At 33.9% G+C, this 18,007-nt stretch overlaps 3 protein-coding genes across 6 annotated transcripts in view; all 3 read left to right on the top strand.

The window, feature by feature from the left end:
- The window catches only part of LOC102671252 (neuropeptide CCHamide-1 receptor-like), a 30,085-nt gene extending 19,598 nt beyond the window's left edge, over nucleotides 1-10,487 (top strand). For 2 of the 4 annotated variants that reach the window (XM_031515160.1, XM_031515159.1), the window contains exons 2-8: nucleotides 6,342-6,869; nucleotides 7,269-7,461; nucleotides 7,813-7,946; nucleotides 8,128-8,301; nucleotides 8,540-8,614; nucleotides 8,680-8,930; nucleotides 9,765-10,487. In XM_031515160.1, the coding sequence (XP_031371020.1) occupies nucleotides 6,492-6,869; nucleotides 7,269-7,461; nucleotides 7,813-7,946; nucleotides 8,128-8,301; nucleotides 8,540-8,614; nucleotides 8,680-8,930; nucleotides 9,765-10,062 (1,503 nt within the window). In that variant the 5' untranslated portion in view covers nucleotides 6,342-6,491 and the 3' untranslated portion in view covers nucleotides 10,063-10,487. The remainder of the gene's footprint in view (nucleotides 1-6,341; nucleotides 6,870-7,268; nucleotides 7,462-7,812; nucleotides 7,947-8,127; nucleotides 8,302-8,539; nucleotides 8,615-8,679; nucleotides 8,931-9,764) is intronic. The other 2 variants (XM_006609530.2, XM_006609528.2) reach the window with 2 other exon arrangements.
- Nucleotides 10,488-10,866: 379 nt separating this feature from the next.
- Nucleotides 10,867-12,226, top strand: LOC116186801. Its single transcript, XM_031515162.1, has 2 exons — nucleotides 10,867-11,331; nucleotides 11,941-12,226. The coding sequence occupies exons 1-2, from the start codon at nucleotides 11,183-11,185 to the stop codon at nucleotides 12,107-12,109; spliced, it is 318 nt and encodes a 105-aa protein (XP_031371022.1). The 5' UTR covers nucleotides 10,867-11,182; the 3' UTR covers nucleotides 12,110-12,226.
- A 1,129-nt stretch (nucleotides 12,227-13,355) lies between these two features.
- LOC102671104 (autophagy-related protein 23-like) lies at nucleotides 13,356-15,384 on the top strand. The gene is made up of 3 exons (XM_031515171.1): nucleotides 13,356-13,677; nucleotides 14,392-14,699; nucleotides 14,863-15,384. Exons 1-3 carry the CDS (start codon nucleotides 13,561-13,563, stop codon nucleotides 15,089-15,091), a joined length of 654 nt encoding a protein of 217 aa, XP_031371031.1. The 5' UTR covers nucleotides 13,356-13,560; the 3' UTR covers nucleotides 15,092-15,384.
- The last annotated feature ends 2,623 nt before the right edge of the window (nucleotides 15,385-18,007 follow it).

Genomic DNA, 18,007 nt, shown 5'->3' with positions numbered 1-18,007 from the left:
TTTTTTTTTTTTTTTTTTTTTTTTTTTTTTTTAAAGGGAAAACCGATTCCGTATCTCTTGTAATTTTTTTTTTGCGAAAAGCATTTTCGTCGCTTTCGATCCTCTTAACGCTCTCCGGACCATTTCGTCCTCCATTTTGTAGGGAACACGTCAATCAGGAGAGGCTTGATCGATAGGAAAAATTGCGTGCGAAAAAGAATGACGCTTGACGACCAAATATCGTGACATTTTTCAATCACGTTACAGCGGGTCAGTTTCTTTTTCATTTTTTTTTTTCCCCCGCTTTTAGAATATTCATAAATTTCCGAATATCCGTGATCGTTTTAGAATTTTAAACGAATCAAAGAACGTTCGTTAATTCGTTTTAATTTATCGTAAATTCGAAGAATCGTTCCCAAGGATGTTCCCCTGGAAAGTCAAGCTTTAGACAAAAATTAATGAGGATTAAAATCCGATTGCATCACGACAATTGTAATCAGCCCGGTGAAAGACGTCCTATTCATTAAGAAGAATCGTTAAGCCCCCGCTGAACTTGTACGAGTTTCAAATGAAATTTTAAATAGGATAACAATTGCAATTACTTTCCCTGTTAACGATTTGTTAGACTCCGCGGGGTGAAATGATATCAACCATTTATAGTTATTACTTCGATACGATAAACGTTCGATAGATTAGAACTCGGAGAAGCGATTCGAATGTATATTAGCCGAATAGTTGCGACGAAGTGGTAGAAGCCAATATTGGTCAGACCTGGGCGAAAGTGCTGACAAAGCCGTCAAACAAAGAAACAAAGTTGAAAGTTCAGGAAGAGCTGTATAAATATTTGCAAACCAAGTTACGTTTTCTTTCTCATATCGCGATTTCGAACGATTTTATCGAATAATCTATCTATCTTCCCCAAATGCACCGTCGATATAAATGGTTTCTTTCACGCGTAACCCCGATAGAAAACGTATTTTTCACATACACGTGGGAGCGATTTCATTTTCTACCTACGCGTTTTTTTTTATTGGATGCTATACATAAATTATGTAGTCGTGCTTAGAGTTGGAAAAAGGAATTTTACAAAAAAAAAAAATTTATTTTGCAATTTCGAAATAGAAAAAGAGATCGTGAAAAATAATCGTTTGAAATTTTTCGATATGGAAGGCGGTAAGTTATGGCAAATGTTGGAAGCATATGTTGGAAATTGAAATTTTCCAAAGTTTCGAATTCGTACGAGATAAAACATAATCGCAATAAACACATATAAAAAAAAGAAGCAGCACTCGTTAAATTATTTTGATTAATTTTCTCGAACGTTCTCTATTTTTAAAGTAGCGTGATCAACGGTCTTCATGGTTTTGTTATTTACATTATTCGCCATCATTTATCGTTTTTAATCTAATCCCTAGTATAAGAGTGCTTCGTTTTTATTTCTTTCTTTTAATTCAAAAAATATCAAATTCTCTATTGACCATTATCCTTGATTAAAGGATAACTACCACCACGTTTTTTCCCTATTCTCTAAATAAAATATAATAGGATTCTAATCTTTTCGAAACATTTACGAATGTATATATTACACATTTATTTTATTCTATTCTTAGAAACGCTTGAAATGGTATTAGCTTTGGATCCAAGAAAGATCAGGATCTTTATATATAATCGGATCTTTTATTTTTTTTTTTAGACTTCTAGCAAACATAGAAGGGTGATTCTTTGGACCATTCAATCAATTTCACAAGATTTTTAAAACCAGTTTAATTCTATCCGGAGATTATTACTCGGCCAAATTTGAAGAAGAGTTAGTCCACTAAAAAAGTGGAGTTATCTATTCAGTTTCAAACATAGCGAAAGATAGGAAAAGAGGAATCGACAAATCTAGATTTGTTGTATGTGTCAACAATTTCAACGTACATGTTCGACGATCAAATTCGATACGTATAGATTTTAGTATTAAATTATATCAAAAAAATTGTGATATAATATCATAAATTGCTAAAATAATAACGATAAAAAAATGGTACAAAAATTATTATCAATTATTTACTAGGGAAAATAAAAGGGAAGAAAAAAGTATTTATCTTTTATTCGTATTTTTAGTTTTCACGGTTTTCCAAGTTAGTTTAATATTTAGATTAATACAAATATTTTCGTATGTAGAGATTCGATTTAATTTTTTGCAACATAAAAAGCAAAGTTTTTGCAGCTCGATATCGCATATTCTCGTCGACTGAAACGGGCAATTATTTATCGAGCGCAATTGAGACTAACGGGCCATGTGTCTGATGTTTGATTATTTTCCTGGCGCCCCAATTAGTGGTCGCCATGCAATCTTACGATACTTTTTTCATAGGAGAAAACGATCATCGGAAGTCGTTAAAACCCTTTTATGATCCCATGATTCGCGCTACAGATACTTCTTCTCATCTCTTTCAATATCCAATCTTTCGTTAATTTATCAGTATTTGTATATAAATAGATTTTTTCTTCTCCATCCTCATTTGAAAAATTTCGAAATTATTTTTTTGAAAAGATTTTAGAAGATTAGGAGATAGTTTAAAGTTGTTTTTCTTTTTTTTCGAAATAACAAATCATTGTTTAAACTAGCCCCCCGTTTTTATTATTTCGTTACATGCCGATAGTATTGGAAAGAATGGCAGTTGGTCATTTCAATTTCACTTGGATGGGGAATTATAAAACGAAGGGGAACACGTACGTTATCAGAATTTTCAGTCGTGATAATTAATCGATTTTCACCGCGTTTTATCAAAACTTGTTAGCCAACACACGTGTACAACGCCATGCGTTGATGGCCAAGTGATTTATCATTAAAATATCCAGAAAATATGGCGTGGCAAAGATTTCTGTGGTAATTAATTCAGTTCAGTAATTACGGATAAATGCAGAAAAAAAGAAAAAAGAAAAACGAATATCAGTTTACCTCGATTAACAGAATGAAACATTCAATGAAACTAATTCCTATAAAAAAATAAGCTTTATTTTTTCTCCACAAATGTAAAAATATCGAGGAAATTATTCAGAGAATAGTTACATTCGTTCAACTTTACGTAAAAATTAAATACACAAATGATTCTCTTGCAAAATTCGAAAATAATAGCCATTGAATTTCGATGAAAATTAAAAAGATTAAATACACACAAAAAAAAAAATTCCAAATACCGAAATATCCCTCGATTCGTTTTCCTTTCGAAAGGAAAGGACGCGAGTGGGCTGATGAGGCGAAACTTTTATACGCCATCGAACGATAAAAAGTAAATCGATAATCGAAGCTTAAATGACGTTAATGACAATTCGACGCGGTGCATAACACGTTTCGCAAAGCTTTCCAGAAAAGTTAACCACTGAAAGAAATAAGATTTACAAATAGGAGAGGAGTGAAACCAATATTTTCATTCCCGTGGATTGGAAATTGCATGGAGAATTTTATTAACTGTAATTGTGAATTGAGAAAGAGAGAGAGAGAGAGAGAGAGTGAGAGAGAATGTTTTGGAGGGATATTTCCAACACGTTTCAAATTGTGATTTTCATTCGCTTTGGTAGATTGAACAACAGGCTTTTAGTAACAGCTGCAACGGACGGCGGTAACTCGATTATACGGACATTTCTTCACTCGTTTTCGCGTCACTCTCTATTTCTGAAGTTTGATCTCGTTTTTTCGTTTTTATGCAAACACATTCTCGCTCCTCCAACTTACGTACTTAATGCCTCTCCCGAATAACGATCGCGATTCACTAGAGTCATCTATTACCCTCACGAAAAAATCCGCCATTCTAATAACCCTATTATATTTCCCAAAGTTCTGGTCACGAAAGTTCCATTAAAACTTACGTCGTGGTTTTTCCGTTTCCCCGCGATCTCGATTTTGTCGAGACGATCACGTCACTGCCGTCCTCAGATTACAATTTGTTCGAAAATTACGACACGTTTGAATGGCGCATACCTCGTTCCATTAATCCAAACGAAAAACGTGAACACACGTGTGCCCGCAAAGTGATAGCCAGACCACTGTGTAATCGTGTTTAATCCAATCGGGGCCGGTATCGCGCTTAGCCCCATTTAATGATCCTAAATGTCTTGGTTCCCGATTTACGAGCTGCTGCCTCTATCTTTGTATAGGATCAGTCGTCGTAACGTGTCTTCGCCGAGAATAAATATCGCTGCATCCAATCGTATATCGGTCTAGCCTCTAGCGATTGAATCCGTAAAAAAGGTTTATAGGCTTACCGATCCTAGGAAGCTTTATCGAACCGTTCCTTCCTTCCATGTCGTAAAATCTATTTGGCAAAAAATAACGAGACTGGCTTTGAAACTTCGTGTACACACGCATGCATTATAGTTCGATTTCGAACGTGGAAGAAGGATCTTCCATCTTCGGCCGAGATTGCGCGTCAAGTTTGAAAGATAAAGGCGTTGGAGCGTATCACAGCGTGAAATTGTCGGGGTGAATTAAAGTGGTGAGTCGATTTGATCGTGCCATGTTTTGCGGGATCAGCGAATTGAAATGGATTAGATAAGCAATTTTAAGTAATTCCTCGGGAACAAATTATTCTTATTCGCCAAATCGAGTAGAAAATATCTTTCTTGCAATTTGAACCATGATTTAAGAAGTATATAATCTTCCGTTCGATGTGTGTACAATCGCTTCGAGATTGGTTAAAACTTTTCAAGATTGTTCTTGTAGAAATAATATTTGCTAAGGTTTCATAATATCCGTTTTTAAAACGATATAGCACGAATCCCGTGTAAAGTTTTTGAAGGGAGTTTATGAAACTGAGTTGTATCAAGAGTTTTTTCAAGAGATCGAGTCGACAAATTTTCACAACTATGACTTCCGTTTCGAGATATGAAATTCTTTCGCCAAAGGTACAATTGTAATTTTGTCTGGTGAGATCTCATTGTCTCTCGCGGAGCAACGAGCGAAACATTATTCAGTTCACAAAAGAGGAAGCTTGCCTGCAAGAGAATACAGGGAATAGTCTAGTGTAGTATTCATTTTTCCAACAACAACAATGGAACAACGATGGAACCTCTGAATATAAATTCCTCTCCCGATTAAGAGCTTATTTCACGTGGAAAAATAAATAATATTTAAATAACAATTCGCCAATACGTTTGAAATTTAATCTCATTCGGGGGAGGACGTCGAGAAATGAAATTATTTTATTTCAATATCTAACTTCGCAATTTGCGGTCCCATTTAACCCTAGCTTAATATCGTTCGTTCTATTGTGATCCTGACCCATTTAATTCCGGTATTATATCGTACCAAAATAAATAGAGGATCGAGGAAATGCACACATTTTTAGAACACACAATTTTTAGAATCATTACCGTTTCCTCCATTTGGAATATTCGTGGAATTCCATCTGAAATCTTGAAGCTTTCGCATCTTAATTTCCAAGAAAATATATAAATTACAGAATGGCGATGCGAGAAACGACTGTTATCATTAACGACTAAAATTAAACCAAGTATTTCCAATCTGATATCCCCAAGCTGGAACTCTCTAATTGAGCAGAAATCTGATAGCGCGCGCGTACAGTCATTATTGTTTTCAAAGAAATTTCAAGGGTTTGGAGTACTCTTATCTTCATGCATCGACCGTGTCTTGAGGTCTTAGGGGAATGAAAAAGCTCTGCCCACGCAAGGGTAGACGCGCGAGTTTGAGACTTGGTGGAACAGAACCGTCGATCTCGACGAGGTTACAAGAAACTAAGCGACTCTTTCACGACTCGTAAAACGCTGGAGGCACGGTAATAGAAAGTATTAAAGGCTAAAAATTCTTGGTTAACGAGGTCACGTAGCACGGTGAATTAGTGTAACTCTTTATCGCGACGGAAATGCACTCCTACACCTATCTTTTTCTCTCTCTCTCTCTTTCTCTCTTTTTTTCCCCTCGTGCTTTGCGAATTTATCGATAACCTTTTTTATATAATGCACAGTATAGAATGAGCAACGGAACTCTCATTAAATTGGACTTAGTTCATGGCGAGCGCGTCTCCAAAGAATCATCGTATCGAGACGCTTATTAAACCCCCGTCTCCCTTTCCTCTTATAAATATAAATCTACTTTGACATTAAACTTATCACCTTTATCTTTTCGTATTATTTTCTAAAAAAAAAAAAAAGAAAAAAGAAAAGAGAACCTTAAGCTTCTCGCTTAAAAATTACACGCGTCTTTTTCAATCCGTGCAATTTCCTTCTCGCCTTTTACCCCTCCGCGAGGTAAATGGCTCTCACCGTGCGTCTCCCCGTGAATCATTTCCCCATTTACCGTGATATTCCGCCCCATTTGCCGAGAACTTTGGCTAACACGTTTCTTTCCCAATTTCCAGGGAGCAGAGATTCTCTGAGCGAGCTGGTGAACCGCCTTGCGGCCATTGGCCATTGGCCGGGGAGGAACGCGATCAGGAAGATATGAAAGGCGAGCGATCATCCATTTCCGGAATAGTGCTGGTGACCAGTGCGAAGAGTTTGGTGAAAGGATGAACAAAAATATGTTGAGAGCTGGAACCACCGTATCTCCGTTGTTCCCTCCGTCACGGACGACACCGCCCCCCTCGTCTGTCCTCAGAGTCACTTCCGCGATTGCCTCGACCACGGATTATACGAGCATAGGCAGTATGTACGGTGTGATCGATCAGATGGTGTTGAAAGAGGATGAGGAACAATTGAGCATGGGGGAGAAGTACGTGCCGTACGAAGATCGGCCGGAAACTTATATCGTGCCGATCGTGTTCCTCCTGATTCTTCTGATCGGGCTCACCGGAAACGGGGTGCTTGCGCTCACCATACTGAGGCACAGTAACATGAGGAACGTTCCCAATATTTATGTCTTCTCGTTGGCGCTTGGGGATCTCTTGGCACGTGTTCATTTTTTATCGTGGTGAAAACTTATCCCTCGTTCGTCGATAATCTTCCATCTTATTCTTATTCTTATTCGTGATGAATTCGTACGATATTTTACAACCTATTTCTTGAGATAATTTCTTTTAAAATTCACCTTCCATAATATTTCGTTTTGCGCACACGTTTCTCATTTAGCTGTTGAAATTTTTCCATTGTTTTTTTACTCTTACGACAGAGAGAAAGAGAGAGAAAGAGAGAAAAGGAATAGAAATTACACAATGAAGAATCTTAATTTTTCTCGCGAAGATCGCGAAGATCTTATTTTTAAAAATAAAAGCTTATTTTTAAAAATACCTCTGCGATATTGAATTAATAGTCTATTCGATTTCTCTGACACTTGGTTCACACCGCAGGTGATCATGACGTGCGTACCATTCACGTTCACCGTTTATATCCTGGATTCGTGGCCATTTGGGCTCGTGCTCTGCAAGGTATCCGAGTGCGCCAAGGATATCTCGATCGGAGTCTCCGTCTTCACTTTAACGGCTCTATCGGCGGACAGATTCTTCGCCATCGTGGATCCAATGAGAAAGTTTCACACCACGGGTACGAGCTTCGATTTCCCATTTTCCTGTCCTTAAGTCTTTTAAGTTCCGGTCGCAGGCAGTTAAAGGGGAATTTTCGCGATGAGAATGAAGTGGATGCAAAACGTTCAAACGGATTCGAGCAAAGAAATCGATGAAAGTTTTCAACTTTCCTCCTTTCCTCGAAAATAACTTAATAGACGTAGATGATTAAAAAGTAACGAAGATCCCCCCAATCTTTATTTCCACGAATATTTGCTTACAAGATTTTTCTCTTTCATCGTGATAATATAATAATCTAGGTAGACTGTTTCCATAAGAAGAAAACTATTCGAACGAGAACGTAGACATGATCGATTTTTATTTGTTCAAGGTACTGGAAAAAGAGCAACCCGATTCACTGTGATAGTAGCCGCGTTGATTTGGCTATTGGCCATCATGTGCGCCATCCCCGGTTCCTTCTCCTACATCAGGGTCTTCAAAGTGAACAGCAGTATTAGCTTTCGCGTGAGTTCAGCATCCATAAGGCAATTAAGCTTTAATTATTTTTAACTATTATATATTCTATCTTGCTGTTGTTCTTGGCAACAGCGATCAACTCGTCGTTCCATTTTATTATGCGAGTTAAACACGTTTAATCGAGCTATCAAAACCGTAGATTTTCAGTTCTGGTAATTTTTGTTCAAAGGCTTGCTACCCATATCCCCCGGAATTCGGGCCGAATTATCCAAAAACGATCTTGGTCTGCCGTTTCTTCATCTACTACGCGGTGCCGCTCATCATCATCGCGTTCTTCTACATCCTAATGGCCAGACACTTGATGCGCAGCACCAGGAACATACCCGGTGAGATGCAATGTCAGGTAAAATAAAACTTATATAAAAGTTATATATTGTAAAATATACCATTAAAAAAGTTCAACGAAAGTTTCTCCAATTTTTGAATTTGCATAATCGTTCCTTTCGATTGTTATAACAGCCTTCAATTCCCATTAAACTTAACGAAGGAACTATCAGTTTGTTAAGAAAACTCAACCACTCTCATCGATTCTTTCCAATAATTTTTGCAAAGTTTAATGTATGAAGATTTTTTTTAAATAGGCAAGTAAAGTTCAGAGCAAATTTTTCGGTTGGCGAAAGAAAAATTGTTGTTTAACGAGAGGAAAAAGTGAGATAGTTATTTTTTTTTTTTTTTGCAAAATCATATATCATCTTTTATAATTGTATCGTTTTGATTGTAGGTGAAACAAGTGAAAGCGCGTAAAAAGGTGGCGAAAATGGTGATGGCGTTCGTGATTGTTTTTGCAGTGTGCTTCTTCCCCCAACATGTGTTTATGCTGTGGTTTTACATCCATCCAACGGCACAGCAGGATTACAACGATTTTTGGCATTATTTCCGGATCCTCGGTTTTTGCCTAGCGTTCACCAATAGTTGTATCAATCCTATCGCTTTGTACTGCGTGAGCAGTACATTCAGAAAATACTTCGACAGGTATTTTCAACGAAAAAAAAAAAAAAAAACATTTCCTCGATTTCCTCGATTTATCGTATAGTGAATGAAAATCGTGTCTCGTTAGAACGAATCGAAAATCAATTTCGATTTTTAAATATTCACGGTTCGTGGAGAGTTATCGAAAACGAAATATCAGGAGAAAATTTTGGCAGCAATTTAACGCCTACGGAATAATCTTATTTAAAGAATGAATCGTATCACAAATTATTATCAATACGAGTAAAAATTGCCCGACTAACGCTTAATCAATGCTTCTCCGCTTCTATTCAGTTACCTGAATAACCTCCCCCATGAATTAGCCGCACATTTTCACGGTTTCGGATGAAAATCATTTCCGCGAGAAATTCGAACGAATTCGGTCGTTGCTATGAATATTTATTGCCTACCTGGGATAGAATTTGAAATATAATATAAAATTGACTTTTTTTTTTTCAACATCGTTATTCTATACCAAACTATTTCAAACTTCAATTTCATCCCCCATATATGATTTTAACGACTTGCTTTAATTTTACTCTCGCGCCACCATTCTCTTTCTCTCCCTCTCTCTCTTTCTCTATAATTCGAAAACGATTAATTACACGTTCAAACTTTCAAAGTTTACTTACCAAATTTATCTTTCCGACTCGAAAAACGCAAAGCCTATTACGAATAATTAAACACGCTCGTTTAACGTGCAAACTCGAGCAAGATAATCAATAGCCGATTGTTCCTTATTACCGTTAAACCGAGGAAAGTAACGTTATTACCAGCGTATAATAGAGCAAAGTCGTTAAACTATTATCGTTAAAATTAAGCGAAACTTGGTCGCAGGTATCTGCTTTGTTGCGTGCCAAGGCGGATGCGGAGGCGACATCGTCGGTCATCCGACTTGAGCTCACGGGGGCGGGGTCAAAGTTTCTCGTTAATAAGCTCGAGAAGGTACGACTCGAGGCGAGGGCAGCGGAGCGTGATGCACATGTCGATCCTTGGAAACGATACCAGGACCAGTGTCCCGATCAAGGAACAGGAAACGACCATTAGCCTAACCGGATGTCCGAACGGAGTGGAGGACGGATTGAGAAGCCATCGAAACTCGACCACGGAGCAACCGATCAATCGTGAATGCTAAAATCGAAAGGACTGTGATGATTCAGCGACCAATCCGATCCCTGTGTTCTTCCTATGAACCAGACTTTTCGATTAAACGTTTTTTCGCGTTTTATCCTCAGAATGCGAATATATTTGAGCGTGTTCGAAGATGTTGACAGTTGTCCTCTCGAAAAGCAAACATTTTGTAAACGAATAATCGAGAATGGACGACAGAGAACTTTTACTTTTTGACATCGTAAATCTCTCTCTACTTGCGAGAAACAATTTTTCGAGAACAATTCGCGAGACAACGTTTAATATATTTGCATCCTTGGAGTTAGGATCCAGGAAGGAGAAGATCCTGGGATTCAACGTGCATCTCGTCCGTTCGTCGTCCAATTTTTATCCTTTCGTTTTTCTCGAGTGCACGAACATCGTCGAGATTAATAATTATTAAAAACGGAAGAAAAAAGAATCTGTGAATTGCGTCGATATGGTTCGCGGGAACAAAGACTGCGACAAATATGTACATTTAGAGCGCACCGATTTTTGTGAATAAAATTCAGATATATAAATCCCACGTTTCCCTTCAATCTCTCTTTCCTCTAAATTCTTTTTCATTACTCTTCCTTATTTTCTTCTTCAAGGGACAAGAGGAACGAAACGAAAGAAATAGAAGACGAGATAAAAATGGCGCCGCTGATTCGACTTAAAAATCCCACGGTGTTCAATTCTTCTTCGCACGGATATCATCTCATCGTTTTTCATCCACGATTTAATATCTCATCGGTCCGCTTTTTCCCCCCACCAAAGAAAAATGCTCCTCTTATCGCCGCAGAGCGTCGAGTTAAGAAACTCGATACGAGTCTAACTTCAGGCCGTCGACCACCGAGCATCGAGTCCTCTCTGGACAGCGTCGAATCGTTTCCCTTTCTCGAAGCTGCGTGTTTCCGCGTCCAGGAAAAAATCGAGGGCTCGAAAGTCGTCTCGTCGATCTTCCAACTTTCCAACGGGAAGAAATGTCTGCCGGGCATGTATTCGAACGACTACGATGACGGTACTCTTATGAATTCCTATATTAGATGGAGTAAAAGGTACAACGTCACCTCTCTCCCATTCTTCATCGTTTCTTTTTTGTTTCTCTCGGCCACGGGTCGCACATGTGCATCGGTTCATCACGTTCGACCGCGAAATTGAGACACGGCCACGATTCGATTTCACGAATTCGTTCTGTGCAGACTGGCCAGACTTCATCAACGTACCCTCCGGATTTATCAGGAGAACGAGTACATGCATCACGACGACCAAGGTCCGTACACGGAATTCAACTAATCCCGACCGTATGACGATAACTAGGTTAAAGTACGATTCAAGCACGGTACACGTTACTTCGTTACTTATTTCGTTACACGTTCCCACGATCGGTCCATTGTTGGGGCCGGTTGAAACGCTGGATTCCTCCCTCGATTCGATTTCATTCATTGTGTTTAAACGTTTGCACTTTTCATTATTATTTACCAATTGCGGGATTCGATATGTAAATTAAATCTGTTTCGTTCACGAGTCGGTAAAATTATTTTTTAGATTGGAAATATTTAATAATGTATTCATCTTTCTTATTTTTATCTCGAGCTATAATAATTGAAAAAGAAACACAAGTAAAAGAAGTTTCGTTCGTGGAAAATTTAAATTTCGTTGATATTTCTTTGCGTTTCTTTTCTTTTTAAAATTAAAATTATTAGAGATACGAGATAACTCGTGTGGGAATAACTCGTCTTCGTTTCCATTGTATCGCGTCGAGACGAGAAATACATTTCGAGAGAAAATCCCTTTTGTGTTGCTTGCATCGGCCTGACCGCTGTGACGTCAATTTCTTAATATAAAGAAACATTTAAGTAACTGTTTAATCTTCGAGCAGACAAACGATCTCGACAGAGAGCGAGGAGGTGAAAGCTGACGAGGAAGCCTGCTGGAAATGCAGAGGGGAAGACGTGGACGGGAACTCGGTTTCGTTCCCTCATATCCAAGATCTCTGTCCCGCTGATAGGAAGAGGATAGCTCTACTGGTCAAACAATTAATTAAGTAAATTCCCTCCGCAATTTATATCGCCATACACGCATTCAATTGCAACTTTACGTTCAATTAATCATTATTATATTTCAATATCGAAGCTCATTTCTATCAGATAGGTAATTAATTTTCTTTATAAAATTCTAACCGTATTTTCCTATTTAATTGGGTAATATATAATCGGATAATCTCATAAATCACATTAGGGATTTTCGAAACGTTGTACATATTGTACATATATTCGAAATAGTATCGCTAATTATTGATACTTAAAATTTAACACATTCGCTACCGCCATTTAAAGAAACATTTTTATAAGTTATATTAATTTGTAGAATATGAAAAAGAAAATGAAAGAGATAAAAGAGAAATGTAGTTGATAACTCTTTATATTATGCATTTTTGTTATTTATTACGAATATTTAAGAAAAATTTAATGAAAATTGATAACGTTCATCGTTCTGGAATATCATATATCAATATATAAAACAATTAACATTAAATTATCAAAATTTTGATATAATCCCTTTTGTTGATTATATTTCACATTTCACAAAAAATTTCTCTTTAAGAGAAACGTAATAATTCGTAATCATAAACAGTAGAAGAAAATTTAACAAACAGTTATTAACTCAAGCTGTCTAACTCAAACCTCGAAGAAACAACACTCCGCATGCATCAACCTAATACATCAATATTTCTTTGCCCGGTATTACTCCAAGTTTAAATAAACATTTATCGCCACGAGGAAATAAATCTCTATTATAGCTTCCTTCCAACCATTTTATCATTCCCGTTTCCTATTTCTTCGTCCCTGTCCCGCACATTTCTCTCCGTCATCGATCCCAGCGATATATGCACACCTCGGATAAATTTCACCGCGCGTGATCGCTTCCAACTGTTACTAATATACCAGCATGATGAAATATTTGTCACTGAAACTGATTACAAATGGGAGGCGGCCATTAAAAGTTTGACCGCGCGATTTCTCGTTCGATTCGAGAGAATCCCGTCCCAGGGAACCAATCATGTTCCTCGCCCCCAACGGATCAATCCAGATTTTTCTTCTCGAACATATTCGAATGCAAGTCGGACGCTCGATCTTAATTAAGATAATGGCGATCGCATGCCTCGGCCGCGTTTCCTCCTTCGAAACGCCGGTCGAAAATACCAGTTTCGAGTCGCGTAATTAACACGAACGATTTAAACGCTTAAGGGAACGTGTTAAGGGAATTGGCGCACGTTCAAATTTGTGATTCTATTAAAAAAAAAAAAAAAAATAAAAATTGGATAAAGCGAGCGAATTTTTCCTTTTTCGTTTCTCATTTCGTGAATTAAATCGACCGCACGACGTTTTTCGCGTATAAAGCATCGCATAAATTTTCGTAATTCCCCGCGATATTTCAACGATATTTTGCCGGGAAACAGGTGATAGAACGCTGTTTTTCGCGCAGATGCACCAAGGAAATGCGGGACGCCAAGTCGGAGCTGGCGGTGAGCGAATCGGAAAAGGAAGCAATGAGGAATCAGTATAAGAAATCCCTGGATCGTCGTGAAACCGAGAAGAAACAATTAGAATTTCAAGTAATGTCGTTCACGCTTGATTAAATTGTGACCATTCCTCCACCTCTTCGTCTATTTTATTCTTACAAAAAAATTTTCTTCTTAAAAAAAAAGAGAGAAAAGATGCGATAAAAGATCGAAGTTTAAAACTTTTTAGAAGTTAAAAAAGGGATCGAATGAAAAAAAAAAGAAAGGGAAATAGATTATGATAAATTGCTTCAGGGAAAATTTTATAATCCACTTTAATAATAATGATTAATAAATAACCAGACATACGATTGGATCGTAAAAATATAAGAAATAGAAATAAAATAAAATAGAAATTTAGATTTCAATCTTGATTAAATAAGTTTAAATCAAAATCGTTCTTTGTTATGTAGATTTTGTGAATCTAGTGACTATTTATAAATATAATAGATATATATATATATATATAATTGGAGAAGTTTTGCAAAATGATCCTTCAATTTAAAATATCGAAACGTCGAATAGGAGTGTTCATTAATTGCGGAATGTAGTTTTAAATGAAAGTTCGATCTATTAGGTCAATAGTGTACGAAGCTCTTAGATTATCAATTGATTCAAGTTCGTTTTCAAGTATAATTTCAATGAAAATTGAACGAGAATCATGCTTATTCACGAAGGAATGCTTACTGATCATTGATATTTTACGAGATAAATGAAACGTAGAGAAGAATTTCGTTCGATATATCACGTTTCATGATATTTTATTAGCTGGAACAGGCTCGAGTCGAGGCGAAGGAGTTAAAGATTCGGATTTCACGTATCTTGGAGTTGTTGACACGGCAAATCGCCACTCAGGAAAAACAATTCCTCGAACTTACGCAAACCGTGAGGAATCTGGTGAGTGAGAAATCCCGATTGCAGAATGCTCTGGACGAGAAGCAGTCAGAAACCAATGCACTCGAGGGTAAATTTCAAAGAACAAAGGAACTACTCGAGGAGGTGAAATTAGAAAGGAGCAAGGATACCATGAGGAAGGCTCATCAAGCTTGTCAAACCGATGAATTCGAGATAACTACGTAAGAGAACACACCGAATTGAATGTTGTAGATGTACGATTAAATTGGAAAATTTTATGATAGGTTTTAATTCTTCTTTTTTTCTTTTTTCTAAAGAGAAATTATTTATTATGGAAGAAAAAAATGAGCGGGCTAAATTTTAGGCATTAATTATATATTGTAGGAGTAATTTGGAGGAATTCGATAAAGAGTCCATGTCGTATCAGATACAAAATGTACGGATCAAGAGTAAAAATGATCTGGACGAGCCTTCTACCGAGGGGACGTTATTGAGAGAATTATTCTTTAGGAAACCGAGCCTCGAGGAAAGCGAAAGTTTGGATATTATTCCAGTTCTGTCAGAGACAGACTTGCAAACTAAACATAGTACCAGCACTATGCTTTTTCCTTGATGTGTTATTTGAACGTGCTCTTTTTGTTTAAAAATTTTAATGAAAGTTTCAACTGTCATAAAAATTTTATTAAGTAAAATTATAAATTATAAACAAAGTGCATATAAAATATTTTTCTTTCTCTATATTTTGATGTTTTAAGATAAACGAGATATATAATAGATCTAATGTTTAATTGTCTTTTCTTGTTCTCGAAAAGAATCCACAATTTCCTTTATCATTTATCATCCTCAATTACCAGTATAGAATATACTGGTGGTTAAAATTTGTTGATTAAATTTCGATGTGAAATCACAAATAAAATATATGATGGAATATTTTATAATTTTATAACGATATTAATATTTTAAATTTATCGTAATTTGTTTAAAATCAAATTCAGAATCATTCTAATATAAAAATTAAAGAAAAATTCGATAAAAATGATTGTATTAAAATAATATAAAGTTTTTATCCTAGAATGAGATTTTAAAATTATTATAAAATGTTATGATAAATAAAAGAATTTAAAAGTGTACATTAAAATATCAAAAAATGTGTAACTTATTGATTATTATAATTACATATTGATTATTATAAATCTATTTATGGCTATCTTGTAATTATTCTCCGAAAAATAAGATTTAAAATATTCTAACGCATTATAAATCAAAAATTAATACTATAAAACAATAAATTTAATTATATGTTGTAAAAATATACATTAATTATTACATATAATATTGTAAAAAATTGTTAAATTCATAAATTAACAATAAAAAATGTAAAAATTGATAAATTTGATTTGATTTTTGATTATTCTGGTCTTCGAATTGATTTTGACATATTCGGTAAAATACATATATTGTCATCGATTTTCGATTATTACCATTTCTTATAAATATGATATAGATCGCGACGATTAATTCATTTGTTAGCAAACCTTCCTGATAGATAGATCGAAATTACAACATTTTAACTTTAACTTTTTTATATTAGATCGAATAATTTTTAGTCTTTTACTTTTTTATCATTTATTTTAAATTAATACTGATATCATATTTAGCACATTATTTATTCGTTTTATTTTTTAATTTTCATTTATTTATTCATTTACATATTACTTTATTCAAACATATTATTTAATTATTTTTTGATTTTCTTATTCCTTTAATTATTTTTTTTATCGAAAATTGATTGATTTATTTAATTAATAATATATTTATTTATTAATTCAATTTTATTCATTTTTTTATTTTTATTATATTTATTTATTCGTCGTAATAAATTTTTAGATGCATAAATTAAAAATAAAAACATAAACGAAAAATTAATAAAATTTTGATCATTAAGTTCATTTATAGCTAGTTTACAATTATTTTTTATGTAAAATAACAATTAAAATATTTTAATACAGTTATAAATCGAAAATTAATACTATAGATCTGTAAAATTATATTAATTTGTGAAAAAATATATTTATAATTACATATAATATTGTAAAAAATTGTTAAATTCATAAATTAATAATAAAAAATATAAAAATTATTGATCATTCTGGTCTTAGAATCAGTTTTAACATATTCGATAAAATACGTATATTGTCGTCGATCTTCGGTTATTACCATCTTATAAGTATGTCAAAGGTCGCGACGATTAATTCATTTGTTAGCGAACTTTCCTGATAGATAGATCGGAATTATAATATTTTAACTTTAACTTTTTTATATTAGATCGAATAATTTTTAGTTTTTTATTTTTTTATTATTTATTTTAAATTAATATTGTTATTATATATAGCACATTATTTTTTCGTTTTTAATTTTCATTTATTTATTCATTTATTACTTTATTCATATTTTTACATATTACTTTATTCAAACATATCATTTAATTATTTTTTGATTTTCTTATTCCTTTAATTATTTTTTTATCGAAAGATTAACTGATTTATTTAATTAATAATACATTTATTTATTAATTCAATTTTATTCATTTATTTTTTTTTTAATTTTTTAATGTTTCATTTATTTATATATTTATTTATCGTAATAAATTTTTAGATGCAGAAACTAAAAATAAAAATCGAAAAATTGATAAAGTTTTGATCATTAAGTTCATTTGGTTCATAGTTACTTTACAATTATTTTTCATGTAAAATAACAATTAAAATATTTTAATACAATTATAAATTAAAACTAATTTTAAAAATTAATACTATAGATCTGTAAAATTACATTAATTTGTGAAAAAATATATTTTTTATTACATATAATATTGTAAAAAATTGTTAAATTCATAAATTAACAATAAAAAATATAAAAATTGACAAATTATTGATCATTATGGTCTTAGAATCAGTTTTAACATATTCGGTAAAATACGTATACTGTCGTCAATCTTCGGTTATTACCATTTCCTATAAATATGACATAGGTCGCGACGATTAATTCATTTGTTAGCGAACCTTCCTGATAGATAGATCGGAATTACAACATTTTAACTTTAACTTTTTTATATTAGATCGAATAATTTTTAGTTTTTTATTTTTTTTATCATTTATTTTAAATTAATTTTGTTATCATATATTGCATATTATTTATTCATTTTATTTTTTAATTTTCATTTATTTATTTATTTACCATATGTATTCAGTTATACATTTTTTTTTAAATTTATTTTTTAATTTATACTTTCATTTATTTTTTAAAAAAAAAAATAAATTTTTATTTTATTTAAAAATTTTTTAATTTATACTTTTAATTATTTGTACATTTACTTGTTTCCTTATTTATTTATTTACTTATATATCTATCTATTGATTTATTTTTTATTATTATTATATATTATAAATATATTTATATTTTTTTTTTCTATTATATTTTTTATATTATGTGGGTCTCGAAGTAGTCACCTCCTCGTTGGTGAGACCTGGTA

This window comes from Apis dorsata, unplaced genomic scaffold, assembly GCF_000469605.1.
Source record: "Apis dorsata unplaced genomic scaffold, Apis dorsata 1.3 scaffold_58, whole genome shotgun sequence".
Lineage (NCBI taxonomy): Eukaryota > Metazoa > Arthropoda > Insecta > Hymenoptera > Apidae > Apis > Apis dorsata.
Note: the sequence above shows the minus strand (reverse complement) of the source record. Positions and strands in the feature narration are given on the sequence as shown.